The 14314-nt window shown below is 37.9% G+C and overlaps 1 protein-coding gene across 1 annotated transcript; it reads right to left on the minus strand.

Annotated features, from left to right (window-relative positions):
- On the minus strand, positions 1-11903 carry ZDHHC7 (zinc finger, DHHC-type containing 7). Its single transcript, XM_010293126.1, has 6 exons — positions 11591-11903; positions 8669-8793; positions 3547-3643; positions 3000-3081; positions 1609-1739; positions 1-526 (listed from the first exon to the last, which is right to left on the minus strand). The coding sequence occupies exons 1-6, from the start codon at positions 11894-11896 to the stop codon at positions 350-352; spliced, it is 918 nt and encodes a 305-aa protein (XP_010291428.1). The 5' UTR covers positions 11897-11903; the 3' UTR covers positions 1-349.
- Between the last annotated feature and the right edge of the window lie 2411 nt (positions 11904-14314).

Below are 14314 nucleotides of genomic sequence, written 5' to 3' on the forward strand. Positions count from 1 at the left end.
TTTTATAAAAACACACAGGTAATTCCCCAAACATTTATCAAATAAAAAGGGTTTAACAAAAATGGATAATTAATCTCATAAAATAAATTACAGTAGCGTGACAACATTTGGCTTCCTTAGTGTGACCACGTGCTTTTCCTTTGTTATCTTGCTGTTAAGACCATTACAGATCCAGTTCGTGTCTCTGAAAGTTAATGAGATGTCTGTGACGATAAACGTATAAAACTCTGCTTGCTACAAGCAAATGTCTGATATTGGTTTCACCTGGTCACAGATTATATGTAGACAGCCTTCTCTGGCCCCAAATAAATATTACATAGTATTTTTGCAAGTTCCAGCATAATTAGACTCAAACAGAAAACTCAGGTCCTCCTTTCTTTGCTCTCAGTAGAAGTCGCCTGATTCGAAATCCTGCAAAAGGATTGATCCACAGGAGCGACGGCTGACCCCCAAAAACAGATTTCATTCCTTCCCAACGTAGTCTCCGCTCCCATGTTGGCTTTTCACTCTTCAGTCTTTCAATCTCCTGTGTATAAACAGCCATGCAGTGACACACTGTTAAGTCTGAAGTTTAGTCAAGTCTAATAGCAGTTACCAAAACTGATGACTATTTTGCACTCTTTTAATGTCCTGCTAGTGAGCCCATTAGCTTCTTATTGTTATTTATTCAGTAAGGAAGAAATAAGGATGGCCAATTTATCCCTGTGGGTACAGGGCAGAAGACTTAGAACATCCAATGCGTACCAGAAGGTTGGTCTACGTCTACCTCTCCCCCCATCCTGCCCCAAACTAAAAGACAAAATGACCAGAAAAGCTGATGTGAAAGTAGAGGATCTGCACACAATGTACCTACACTAGAAGCTGTTTACTCAGTTAATGAAACGAGACAATAAGGCTTCCAAGACAGCTCTGGCACTGTGATTACTGAAGCCAGGCTTACTCTCCCAAATGCATTATTTTGATGATCATTTTTTGTACTTGCCACTAATGAAGGCTGGACATTTACCAATTGTTTTTCACAGTTACTTTTCAGTACAGTACACTTTTAAACAGCCCCACAAGAGAAAATTCTGAACAGCCACAGGATTCAAGTTCCTTATGTTTCCAGTCAATTATCCATCACAAAACATCCTCTCAAGGATTAACGCTGCAGATCTAAGGGCAAGGGAGCCAAATGTCCAAACTGCGTTATACTCTAAGTATGTCAAAGTAGAGGAAAGTGTGAAGGATTGATACAAGATAGCTAGTCTAAGTGTAAACCTGAGAAAAGCAGTCATGTCTCCTGAATGTACGTATCATAACGTATCAGGAATGTGTGACAGTTGAGAAGTGCAAGTCCAAGCTGAAGTCAGAAGCTGTCCAATCTTTGTAACTGAAAGCCTAATTATAAAATTTATGTCAGAAAAGCAAATAATGCAAGAACTTAGAAAGCAATCCCCAAGAAAGTATTTCATATTCATTCCTCTAACTGTAGAAAATAAAAATGATGAGCTATTTCAGATTTGGGGTTTCCTCCAAAATAAGAGCCTCCCCTCATGCAAATAAAGCAACTTCTAATCACATCTTCCTAGAATAATTATTACAGCACACAAAAGTAGAGGTCTTTACCGTTTCATCATTGCATATTGAGTGGATTTGGGTGCCAAACATGACTGCAGTGAACGTGAGAAACAGAAAACCCTCAAGGCACAAGAAGATCATCAGGATCACAGTTACAGGTGGGGAGAAGTCACTGCATTCTGTGAAAATGACAAATGTAATTATAAAAAATTGGAATTATAAAAAAATGAAATTAAAAACTCCATAGAGCATGTTCATACTGAGACATCCCTTCGTCAACAAACAGCAATAAAAGCTAAATATCTGACACTTGAAACAACATTTCACAATTGTAACAAACTTTTAATTTCTAGCACTGCAGCAGCTTTGTTTGCTGCCCAAGGAAATAAAGAATTTTAAGGAAGTAACACTGTTGGCTTCCTATAAAGCACATAGTACTGCATGACTGCAATCCTGCCTCAGTATTTCAAAGATATCAAACAAATGTTTGCATGAAATGATTTCAGGACTCGGAACTGCACATATGTAAAGATGACAGCAGCTTGAAGTTTCAAACATGACAAATGCTGTAAGAACCGTCACCACTGTCAGCTCTGACTTGCGAGTTAATCCAGATGTTCCATTTTGCTGTGATTGCTTTTTTTTTTTTGTTAATTCACTACACAAAGTAATCAGGTTCTGACTTACACTTACAATCACATCTCTGGAGACCCTCTGATCAACTGATTAACTCAATTATAGTTAAACAAAGAAGAAATGGAATAGTATACAGGAAGCAGAATGCTTCAAGTCAAAAAAGGACTAAGATTCCATCCATTTAACAGAATATTCAGCAAAAAACCAGTCACATGGATTTTCTGTTGCTTCAGGTACCAGGAAGAACATACGATCAAACCATCTTCTGTCAAAAGCACAAGATCAGAATGAGCTCTGGACACTGGAACATTAAGAAATGTGAGTCAGAGCCCCCAAAAACCAACTGGGACAGTTTAGGAAATTTCTTTTCTACAGGAGCCCCACAGTTGGCTCCAGTAACAGAGTGAGGGAGAAATTTGTTTAAGTTTCAGCTGTAGTTCAGAGAAATGTGGTGGGACACACGAAGCCCAGTGGGCAGCTTCAGGTAACACAGTGCTGAGGTTATTCTAGATACCAGCTATCTCTTTCCTTCCATTACAGAAGCGATGCATGTTTACCACGTGGAAAGGGAGCAATAATGCCTTTGACAGCCACAGCTCTTACAGTAAATGACTAAAGGAAGCGGGAGGGAAAGGGGGGCGGGGGGGAAGAGAGAGATGGCTAAACAGGTATGAAATATTTTCAGGACTTCACTTTAAAAAGACCAAAGTCCTGTAATATTTCATACATGGGACTGAAATGAGTGGAATGCTATGACTTTCCCTTAATATCTACTAGATTAGGAAAATTAAATATTTGCTTACCAGTCCACTGCCCTCGGACACAGGAGAAAAACTGAAACCCACACAGTATGAGCGCATGAGCTGAAATTAGGGCTATATACATCTGGAAATAAGAGAGAGTGATTACTTTTGACTGCTTCCAGGTAGTATACCAGATGATCCTTTCAGCCAGCCTCCACCACTGCTCAGTGAATACACTTTCCTATTTCAATTTTGAATTCAATACGATAATGTGAAAACAAATTCTAATTAAATTTTAATCTAAAAGTGTAGGCAACAATGAATGTTTAAGGATAAGCTTCCTAAATCACAGTACCATTTCACTAATTGTTACTACATAAAACACAGAAAAATTAAGACTGTTTAAAATGACAGCACTTTACAAGATTAAAATGAGTATGAGTAGAAATATCTTCCTGCTTGGAGACTATCTTGCATAGAAGGGAAAAAACACACCACCACCAAACAACTGTGTCCTCAAGCTATTACTCGCTACGAAGCACGCCCAAAATTGTTATAATCAAGGTAGATTCATACTGAGATCAAGCTGCTCTTGATTTTCGCTTACCGTAAATAGAACAAAAAATCTCTGATTTTTCTCCCCCACGCAATTATTCACCCACGGACAGTGATGATCCATCTTTCGAATACATCGTTTGCAAATACTAAAGGAAAGGAAGACAGGCTTTTGTTAAGAAACAACACTTTGCATTTTAATGTAGAAACAAGGGTATCCAGTGGTCATAAGATCATGTGCAGAAATCTACCTTCTTGAAAAACTGCAAACAGTGGTTTTACTAACATTTTATTTGCTCACTTAAAACTCAGCTTCTGCTTGTCATAAAACTGTGTAGATAAGATACTCTTCATATAAGAAAACCGGTGTTAATATGAGAATCATTGCATATCCAAACACATAATCAAGCGAAGCCAATAACTTGACTTAGACACTTGTGGCACTGCATGAGCAAAGCTTGAGTTCTTTCTGCATTCAGTATTAAAAAAACCCTTCCTTTCTGGAGGAGCTTTTTTAGATAGTTATTTCAAGTTTACATACTTTCAAGTTGTACATTTACTTTGAGAATCAGGAAAAAAAAAAATTTACATCTTCAAGACAGAAATTGCCTCTTGATGTTTATTATAAACACTCGATGTTTCAACTGGCCATACAACTCTAAATATATGCAATCAAAATCTCAACTAAAGAACAGATTATAATGTCACACCTCACTTCTTCAACATAAAACAAAAATATTGAAACTATAAGCAGCAAACATTCTTTGCCTACTTGCTAATAAATACTTAACCACTACTGTTCTCTGCTAGTAAGTGCTTAGTTTCTGCCCAGTTCTGAGTCAAGGTTATTTCCAGAAAGAAAAGTCAAATATTTCAGTAAGTCTGTTTTACATCTGCTAGGCCATACAGTACCACAGGACTCATTTCTCTTATATTCAGGTCCATCTGCAGCCAGACATGAACATTTATACAAGAGAAACAGAACAGCTGCAACATGTGTTGAAGTTCTTCCATAAATCAATATCTTAAGTAATGCTGGTATTTCGTTTTCCTAGATTTGTACTTAAGATAGCCACACAAAGTGTTTCAGATTTTCCTGCAGAACATCCAAAATATTAAGCATTTTCATTTCAGCAACTACAAAGCCAAATAAGCCTAAAAAATGCAGGCACTGTTATTCAAAATCCTTTGTTTTTAATGCATGCTTATTTATGTATGGTATCTATGAGTGCTGCAGTGACAAGCCACAAAGCAAAGCTAGATGACTGTCACTAGAGTGAAGAAAAGGGTGTGCATGTGCGGGAAATCAATGCTCTGAGGCATAAAATGATTTTTAAGTCATCGCATATGCTTGATTATAAGGTAATTCAGCAAGAGGCAGAACGTACTCCTGTGCAGGTTATATAAGAGAATCCCAAATCTCTCACTGCTCCTCTGAAGCTCCCTTTGCCCTGAGCTATCATAACCCAGCCCTTATGTTCCCCACTGCCTCTTGGTTTATGGACATTAAAGATGATTCATCTTCTGATGCAAATTACTTTTTAAATACTGCCAGTTACACATGAAAATCCCAATACCATAACTAAACACCGCAACCATTCTCTAGTGCAGAAGAAACAGGTGGCATTCAAGAGAAGGCATTCAGAAGGCTCTCCAAAAAATTTTCATCTCACAGCCTGCTGCCTTTAAGTTCAGCCTCTCATTAATTTCCTGAGCTCTGTGGGAAGGTGAGCCATCTCCAGTCACTACACTGGTGCAAGCCTTCTAAGGTAACACAGAAAATACACTGTCACTCTAAAAATAATGTTGATGTGACGTACTGAGTAAAATCATATCCAGACTCAATCAAGCCAAACACTGGAGGATGTGAGGTGGGCAGGACACACTTTTGCTCATTCAGTATTTCTCACAAGCCCACACAGAGCTCTCCAAGACATCAGATGTCTGGAACACTGCCTTCATTTCTAATCTCACACCACGATTCAATGAACTCGCAGAAAAGCTGAAAACAGTGGTTCTGCCTTCTTCCTACACCCGTCACTTGTATTCTATTCCTTCCTTTGTCCAAGCACAGATGTTCACGCGGCAAGAGCTTGGGGAAGTCACTCCATTAGCTGCAACCTGGGTCACTTCACTGTTCAGGAACGCTCACGCCTTACACAAGAGGAAGGTGAAATATGGTAGTGAAAACAAGCAGCTGTGGACAAAGGAAGGTCTTCTCCAGGTTGGTACTGCTGCTGAATGCACTCAGGCAACTGCAGGTGCAACGACAGTTTTGAATGCCAAAAATAACATTCAGAAAGACACAGCTAGTGGCTTAAGAGAAATTGGTCGGGATAACAGAAATTCACAGGAAGACTGATGCAAACATCGCAGTGACTTGATTCTGAGTAAGAGTTCCCCACACAGAAACAGGAGCTCAGAATAGGCTAGAAATAATGACAGCTGTGCTCCTTCAGTGAAAATGAATTAGCATTCACTTAGGATAAGCCTCTTCCTTATGCTGAAAATGTTAACTGCTTAGTAAAATCTCGGTTCAATGTATTTCACTGATGGTAGATATTTAGCTGTAAATAAAGGGTTTTTGTTCTTTTCCCCATCACTAGTGTGTATTATGAAACCATTTTTCTTCCTCAAAAGAACTTCTGCTGCAGTGTTGCACAACAATTTTCAGAACTACATCATAAAAGCCTCTTCTGTTAATAATTTACTACTCAAAACATGCACTGTGGCTTCGAGCGCAACTATTTCCCAACTGGAACCAACTTCAATTTCCATTTTCAAGTCTCTTCTATCAGCAAATTGCCACTTTGACTACTTGGGACTAGACCATGCTTTTAATATCCTTGGAATGGGTTTGTAAGCCAATAAAACATTGGCAGTATAATCAAACAAACCTTTCTTCTATTCAGTATACTTCTGCAGTGCTACATCTATGGCAAAGAATCAGATTCTGGTAGCTGGTTTCCAGCCCATTTACCTTTCTATGCAGTATGTATTCAACATTCAAGAAATTACAAAAAATCCTTTGTTTTACTTAAGAAAAATTAACAGCAACTATTAGTAGCATGTATTGTATGAGTAACAGAAACAAAGACAATTAAACCACATATCCAACTGCTGAGAAAAACATGACAGCAGGCTTACTAAAGGATAGCACATACGCTTTCAGGCTCTGGCGTTCTCTTTCAGATGTTCTGTGAAGCCAGTTATGCACTGTGCAAGCATTAAAATGCATCCTTTGCCCTTATGTGGAACATTTCACAGTGTATTTTACCAAGGAAAGTAAAACAATTCACCAGATGTGCAAAGCTAGGTGTCTGAGCCAGTGGTTAGTGAAAACAAACCCTCTGAAAGTATCACAGATTTCCTTTGCTGTAGACACTACCTGTTCTTGCTCTGCTTTAACAATAATTGCCACTCAAATTCTTGCTATAAACAATGTGTTCAAAGTCCCTACTTAGCTTATTTTTATTCTTCTTCCACAAAGAAATAATTTATCAGTCACCACCACCTTATGTGGGATCACAGGCTACTAGAACATCCAAGATGACACAGTGCCTGCTGAGGATGATGGCCAAGATACACCCAGCTCTGTACTCTGCAGCGACTCTAGGCTCTCCAACACTCCAGCTTCATTACTCACATGCAGAGTTCAATGTAAGATGCCTTCATTTAGGGTTACTTCCAAATTCGTAAGATCTGTCAGGACCAAACACTTTGCAAAGATACCTGCAAAGTCTCTGTAGGAGCCAGCCTAAATCTCAGATGAGAAAATTAGCAAGACCCAACCTATGCTCAGCAGAGCCTCTCGGGTGTCCCTTTGCCACATCCCACGAGCACAACGCCAGGACATCTGAACAGACCGCACAAAGCTGGTTTGGATCCCCAGAGATTAACAGCTTATATTCTGCCGCAAGAAAGCAGCTGCGGTGCTTCCACCCCCAGGCCCGCCGAGCAATCGGTACAGCTGCGTTCACATAACACTCCACCAGAGCTAATAAAGCCAGCCAGAACCAAAGGCATTGCACACGAAGGCAAGCGGGGTATCTGCATCCATGCAAGAGTTAACCTACAACACAGATAAACTGACTGAAGACAAATCTATACTTGACTGTTTAGACATGAAACTTTTCCCTTCACACTCCAGATACAAAATCCCACTCACATCTGAGAGAAGAACACGATTTCAGTGCCAAGGCAGAGTATTTATAATGGCAATAGCTTCTCAGCCATAACTTTCACACAGATAAGCGACATACACCGCGACATTTAATTTAGAAACCTCAAATGTACAGAATCATTTCAGAGTCCTGACAAGACTTCACTCTGTTCTTTTGACGGACACTAACGCAGAGACTTAAATTTAATACGCCACACAATTCGATACACATCACTCCTCACACCCAGCGAGAGCCACCAGAAACATTTACATATTTATGCAAGTCTTAATTATGCAGGCATATCTACTTTCACCTCTCACACAATAAGCATTACAAATGCATATCCACAGGGCCTGAAAACTCAAAAGATTGAGAATTAATTAAAACTGGATACATTTACTGTCTTTTCCATAGCATGTTAAATTCAAATTATCATCACTTCTGTCCTTATTAAAATGAATCTTCAATAAGCAGAAGTGCTTTTAACCAATTTTGCATACAACTTTGGGAAAATAATCTGCCAATTCACATATAACTTCAAATGATAGACTATGAAGACAAGGCGACACAAATTAAAGTGATAAAGTTTAAAACTAATCTGTATTTTCTTAATTTAAGATTACAGGAGTCATTTCTTAAATCAGCTTACACCACTAATTTCCTTGAGATTCTTCCCTTTGACCTGCATTATCAATAGTACAGCACAATAATTAGGATGATGCACAGGAAAAAATACTCACAGATCACAACGTATTTAAGATACCCCAGTATGACTGTTTTTTAAAAATTCTTGAGTCTCTTGCTTCTCCCCCTCGTCCACATTCATTTTTGACGATAGTATATTATGGTTATTATATACTATACTTTGCAATTATGTTTATTATATACTATACGAGTGAATGCTCGCTGGACATCAAAAGACATTTGTGGGAAAAAAATAACACATAAATACCAGGAACATTATTCCAAGACTCAATATGCTTAACTGCTTTAAAGAAAACTATGGCATACCTGCAATGGTGTGCACGTTCAGGTTTGATACTACAGCACTTTGGACATTTGTAGATCACTTCTCCTGGTTTCAGTTGCAAATTATCCATGTATTCTTTAGTGGCATTTCCTTTGGGTACAGCCCCCTGAAATCATGTCAATTAAAGGAGAGAAAGCTTCTTAGATGCTATGAGAGTGTTTAAAAATACATTTTATAGACTTCATACCAGTAATCTCAGGATAACCGCTGAAATAAGTTAATTTACTCAAAACTAGTCCATCATAAGCCAGAATAATTTCCAAATGAATAAAATACTTCTGTTTGACCTCAAATTCAGTTTCAATTCAGCAAGACTCATCTATGGCCAAGTATTAGCATAATTCTGATAGAATCTGCTGTCACCAGCATATATAAAATGAAGATACATCTTTACATGCAGATACAAGCACTACAGGTACAATATTTGCTGAGAAGTTACTCTGAGCAAGCACTACTGAGAGAGACATGCTTTCTTACAGCGGCGTATGTTAATTGTTTTGATGTTCAATTATTAGGCCAAGCCATCCACAAAAGCTACTACTACCCATCAGCAGCAACTACTTTAAAGGTGTTATTTCAACTCTCTGAACCCAAGATTTAGCCACCCACCCCATATATGCAAGTTTTTGAGAACAGTCATCCTTATACTTAAGCTTTTAGCTTGGACACTGTCAGCATAAACCACCATCGGCTTCTTTATTCTACATCTACTATCTCCTGCTGCCTTCTGCTACTGTGAAAGTTTGTGTAGCTACATGGTAAACAGTTGAAGGAACTGATGCAGAAGAAAAAGCACCCATCAGAAAAAGAAATTATTTTTTAGTGATTAGTTCTCTGAGCTGTTCACCAGAGCTGCGTTAGCAGCTGTTTCAACACAGTGAGAAGGATAATGAACAGACAGGAATAGTAGTCAGGATTGCTTCTTAACAAAATTAATCTAGAGCCTCGTGAGATTGGAATCTAACTTTGGATTAGTAATAAGAAAATAATGGGAAGTACCACTGTCACCTTGCTTATTTATAGACCTAAAGGCTTATCTATGACAAGTGACTGTGAAATAAGCAGGGATGTCAAATGAAAGTGCAATGGCCTTCCTGTACCAAGTCCTCCAAGCCAGTGCTTACTTCACACAGGGACAGCCTTCTCCAGGTTGGCTTAAACTATCTGCAACATTCTATAATTACTTCTCATTCAGAAAAAGCCCATTGGCAACACCATCACTTTACATAGACATCTTAAGGAAGTTTTTGGGACAGAATTAAGAAACCAGCAGGCACTTCAGATTCAATTGCAAAACACCTCTCTACTTAGGCAGAAATTTTTTGCTGCCTATTGCCTGGAAAAACAATCTTGTGTTTGTATTGCCTGAGACACAGCCCCAGATGAACTCTTTGGCTAAGTGGTGTTTCAAACTTGAGCCAGCTGGCCTTTGCAGGGATACAAACTGAAAGAGTTTCTTAAATGCTCATGTTGTATTGCTGAAGTGTTTTTTGCAATATGAATGTTCTCATTGAAGTTAATACTTCGGTGTAAGCATGATGAATTAGCTCAGAGAGAAGTCCTAAAGCACAAATTTATCTTGTTGCAGGTAAATTTATGCCTACAAAACACATCTCACATTCACCTATTCACCTGTCACTAAGGATGATAACTTCAGGCCATGCTTTTAGCATTTTGCTGATAAAAATATGCTCTGTTTCAAAAACATCTTTCATAGCTTAGACAGTCCAGCTCCTTTCAATGAAAAATCTATTTTTGTAGTTATAAGACTAGATTTAATTCACATATGTTTTGAGGCACTTTATTCCTTTTTTCCTTCAATCTTAGTTTCTATCACATGGTCGTGTCTTCCTTTCTGGGAGTCAGCAGTGAAAAAGTGGAGGAAAAAAGGTAGTGATTCATCTAAATTTCTGTCATGTTTTACCCATAAAGAATTACAGAGGTCTAGAAAGAAACAGAGTTTTACCAGGACATATTTTTAAGCAATCTATCCTTAAACCATTAGCTTTCTTAGCTGTCACAGTCTGTAGAAGCCATAACACTTCATCACTGGGTGTGGGCTCAGTAGTAAATCAAAGGCCTAGAAAACCATTAACTACAACACCCTGCTGTTTTTGAACGCTCCCATAACTTCTACATACACTGTCACTGTCTCAAAAATCTGGAGAAAATAGATGTTTTTCCCCTTACTCCTCTCTCCTGAGATTTACTGCCCAAAAAGAGTAATACATTGTAGTACAAAATAAAGAATTACATCTTTTGAACTCTTGAATTGAAGAGTAAGAGTCCTAAGAAATGAGTACTTTCAAGACTTCTTACACCTACACTGTTCCAACGTGGGTTCAACTTAAATCTCCCTTCATACTGACTCCAAATACCTAAACACAGTAATAATGCATGAATCATATACGAGAGTAGTTCTTACTTTATGTCAATATGTGACTGAGGTTTTTCAGTATGTCTACCTCTAAAAGTTCTTTCATGTGCCATAATGGACGATACATTTCAAATGATACAAGAGGATGAAGCTACAACTTCTTACGAAGTTTTGAAAATATATCTGATGTAAAAAAGGAAGAAAAATTAGGACAGAAAAGACTAAAGCCTTATTAGCTTCTTCAGAACCTGAGTTAGTATTTTACAAATAAACAGTATTTCTCAGGAGCTTACCTCTCCCTTATAAATTAATTTTATACTGCCTGCTCCTCAAGTCAAAAATTATTTATGGTTTCATTAACAGAACAACAGGAAAAGTACAGATATCATCCCTCCAGCCTATGGGTTTTGAATCTAACACTACTTTTCCTAGCAGGAGAAGACCAATGCCACTTCTCCCAATTTCTCTGCAGATGATGAGCTACATGAGAGAACAATCCAACGTCAAGGAACGATCGCATACTTACTGGATCAGTTAGCATAGTTCTCAGATGCGATGACAAAGCTAGTACTGCCAAGCAGTTAAAGAGAACACCGTTGATCACAGAGTACCAAAAGTCTTTGGAAGGCAGCAACATGACAAAAGTCACTACGAAGTCTGCATAGACAACCAGAAGCCATGTCATTATAGCACAGACCATACCACAGCCATCTCGGATGAACCAAACCCTCTCTGCCATGTCGGCCTCTGAGGAAGAGGAATCATAACTGTCATTTTCAGCAAGCAGTGGGTGGTGCTCAACATCACGAAATCTGTGCCCTGATGACTGCATGGTTTTCTGGCCTTGCCCTGCAGGAAGCAAAGATACCGTTATTATGCATGAGGAAGTTGGAAATACAGGTGGCTCTCATTTTTTATTTCTGTAAGATAAAACATATCCAAGTTCAAAACAGATTACTGAGGAAAAACCAGAATGGAAATAAAGCTGTTCTAGTACATTGTTCTCAACAAAAAACAGAGCAAGTTAGAAAGCAGCCAAATTTCTTGACAAAAGTGCTATTGTGTTGAAAAAAATCAAACCTGTTATAAAGATATATTGGATAACTTACAAAATGGTCTCAGATCAGACCGAACTTAAGGGAAACAACTGGTAGTGGTTAAATTAGCATGGCAATGGATTACACGAACCAGACTTTCAAAGAACACATTAATTAATTCAATTTAATGAAAACTCTTTTAGGGCTTTGTTGTTGTTCCAATGTGGAACCAAAACAAGACTTGAAACCTTAATAGTTTTCATAAAAACAGAATTATTTTCCAGACATCTCTAACAAGCAAAGATATGGAATGGCAGAACTGAAGTGCTATCAACAAACAGGAGACAAATTAAAGCTTAAACATTATGCATGAAGAATAGCTTGCCATTTTAAAAGTATACTGTGTCCTAAAAGTCATATTGATTCATGCTATAAAAGGCCACGTCTGAGAAACTTGAAAGCATTACATTGATTGATGACAGGCTTGCAGAAGTCTCTGTTTCCCCCCCTTATTAATGGTAGCCTATATATGGCTGGTAGGAATTACTGCACTTCAGTTTACATCCCAAGACCTTGAATATAGGATCACTTTGTTAGTCTACAATGGTCAAAGTGACCATTACCAGGTAGAGACTCATATTTGAGCTAGTTTTCAGATTAAGCATTTTTAAATTGATATGTTTTTAAACCCTTAAAAAAACCTCTCAGTCCTATCTACCAGTAATCAATTCAGAAAAACACATTCTGCCCAGTAAATCTGTCTGATCTGTAAGTCTTAATGCCAGAACTGGGAAGGAATAATCCAAGAGATTAGAAATGAAAGCAGACTGCAGTGTAGAGATCCCAGAGCGACAGTTAAAATAGCTAGCTGAGACAGTCACAGGAGACAGTTTAAGTGTGAGTGACATTCTCTGGTTGTGAAACAAAACAAACTGCAATACAGCTCTGGTGCTTGGATCTAGTTGCTAACAACACGCAATTTCTTGTAGTTACGCTGTGTTTTCTACCCACACATTAGGGGTTTTGGTTTGGTATTTTTTACACAAAAGTCACCTTTCTTACCAGAATGCGGCTCTTAAGCCATGTGGATGAGGGTAGCCATATGCTAGAAAAATACCTTAAAAAAGAATAAAAACCACCTCCCTTAAAAGCAATTCAAACTTAACCTGGGTAAGTAAGGCTTACTAAGCTCTTTTCAGCTACCTGAAGTTATTCTCATCTTTCTAAATGTTTACTGTTAAAATTACAATCTATGCCAATTAATTTCAGTAGCATGTTGGGACACCAACCACTCCTTGTGGTCAATACTTGTAAAAGAAAAGCCAAGTTCATGAAGACTGCATAATTAGCGCTGGAACACGAAGATAACTAGGCAAACCAGGTATTATTTCATCAAAAATGGGCATATAAAACTTCTAAACAACGTTCTTTTCTAACGTTTCTCTTTCAAAAAAAAGAGCCACAAAAAAGTACGTACATAAACTTTCAACTAAGTCTTGAAGCATATGAAAAGCTGACAGCCAAGCAAAGTTATCACAGACACAAAATACCCAACAAATGTTGTAAAGAGCCAAACTTCTAATAAAAGGCTAAGTGACAGTATTGCAGAAACAGTCAAATACAGTGCATTCACATGTTAATATTTTGTCAAAATACTTTTTCATTGGCAAATTCTGGTTTTCTTAACTCAAATTTAGCATAAATTCAACCAAGTTTGCAATGGCAAAAGTAGTAGCGTTTTTCTATTTTTTTAGTATTCTTTTTTGCCTCCAAATTTATCTTTTTGTTTAATAAATCAATAAATAGTCATTTGGAACAATTTTTTCCTTTTTTTTTTTTTTTTTGGAACCAAAGGACTGTTTAGAAACACCCCCTCCTTCAAAACCTCCTGCACCACAGATGTTTTGAAGTGTCTGAGAGGAACCAATGAACCAAAACCAACCTCCCAATTCTGAAGATTCCTACACCACACAAATTTGGAATTCCATACAGCTAGGAAACAATACATCAGAAGAAGAAATGTGCAATTATTTTTCAATCAAGGCAAGTTTTCAGCTGCGCAAATCAGCAAGTTATCTTAAACCAGAGCAGACATCAAGATTCTGAAAAAAAATAAATCAATATTTGTGTATATCATGACAAATGTGAATTTTAGATCAACTCTACAAACAACTCCTTCAGCATGCAAATAAAACGGCACAAAATTACCCATT

This window comes from Phaethon lepturus, unplaced genomic scaffold (genome assembly GCF_000687285.1).
Source record: "Phaethon lepturus isolate BGI_N335 unplaced genomic scaffold, ASM68728v1 scaffold29340, whole genome shotgun sequence".
Taxonomy (NCBI): Eukaryota; Metazoa; Chordata; class Aves; order Phaethontiformes; family Phaethontidae; genus Phaethon; species Phaethon lepturus.

What these genes read in the sequence shown, in the direction of transcription:
- ZDHHC7 (XM_010293126.1), bottom strand. Translation starts at nt 11,896, where the DNA reads ATGCAGTCATCAGGGCACAGATTTCGTGATGTTGAGCACCACCCACTG. An exon ending in GAACTATGCTAACTGATCCA is followed by an intron (nt 8,794 to 11,590) that starts GTAAGTATGCGA and finishes ACATGATTTCAG; the next exon opens with GGGGCTGTACCCAAAGGAAA. An exon ending in GAACGTGCACACCATTGCAG is followed by an intron (nt 3,644 to 8,668) that starts GTATGCCATAGT and finishes CCTTTCCTTTAG; the next exon opens with TATTTGCAAACGATGTATTC.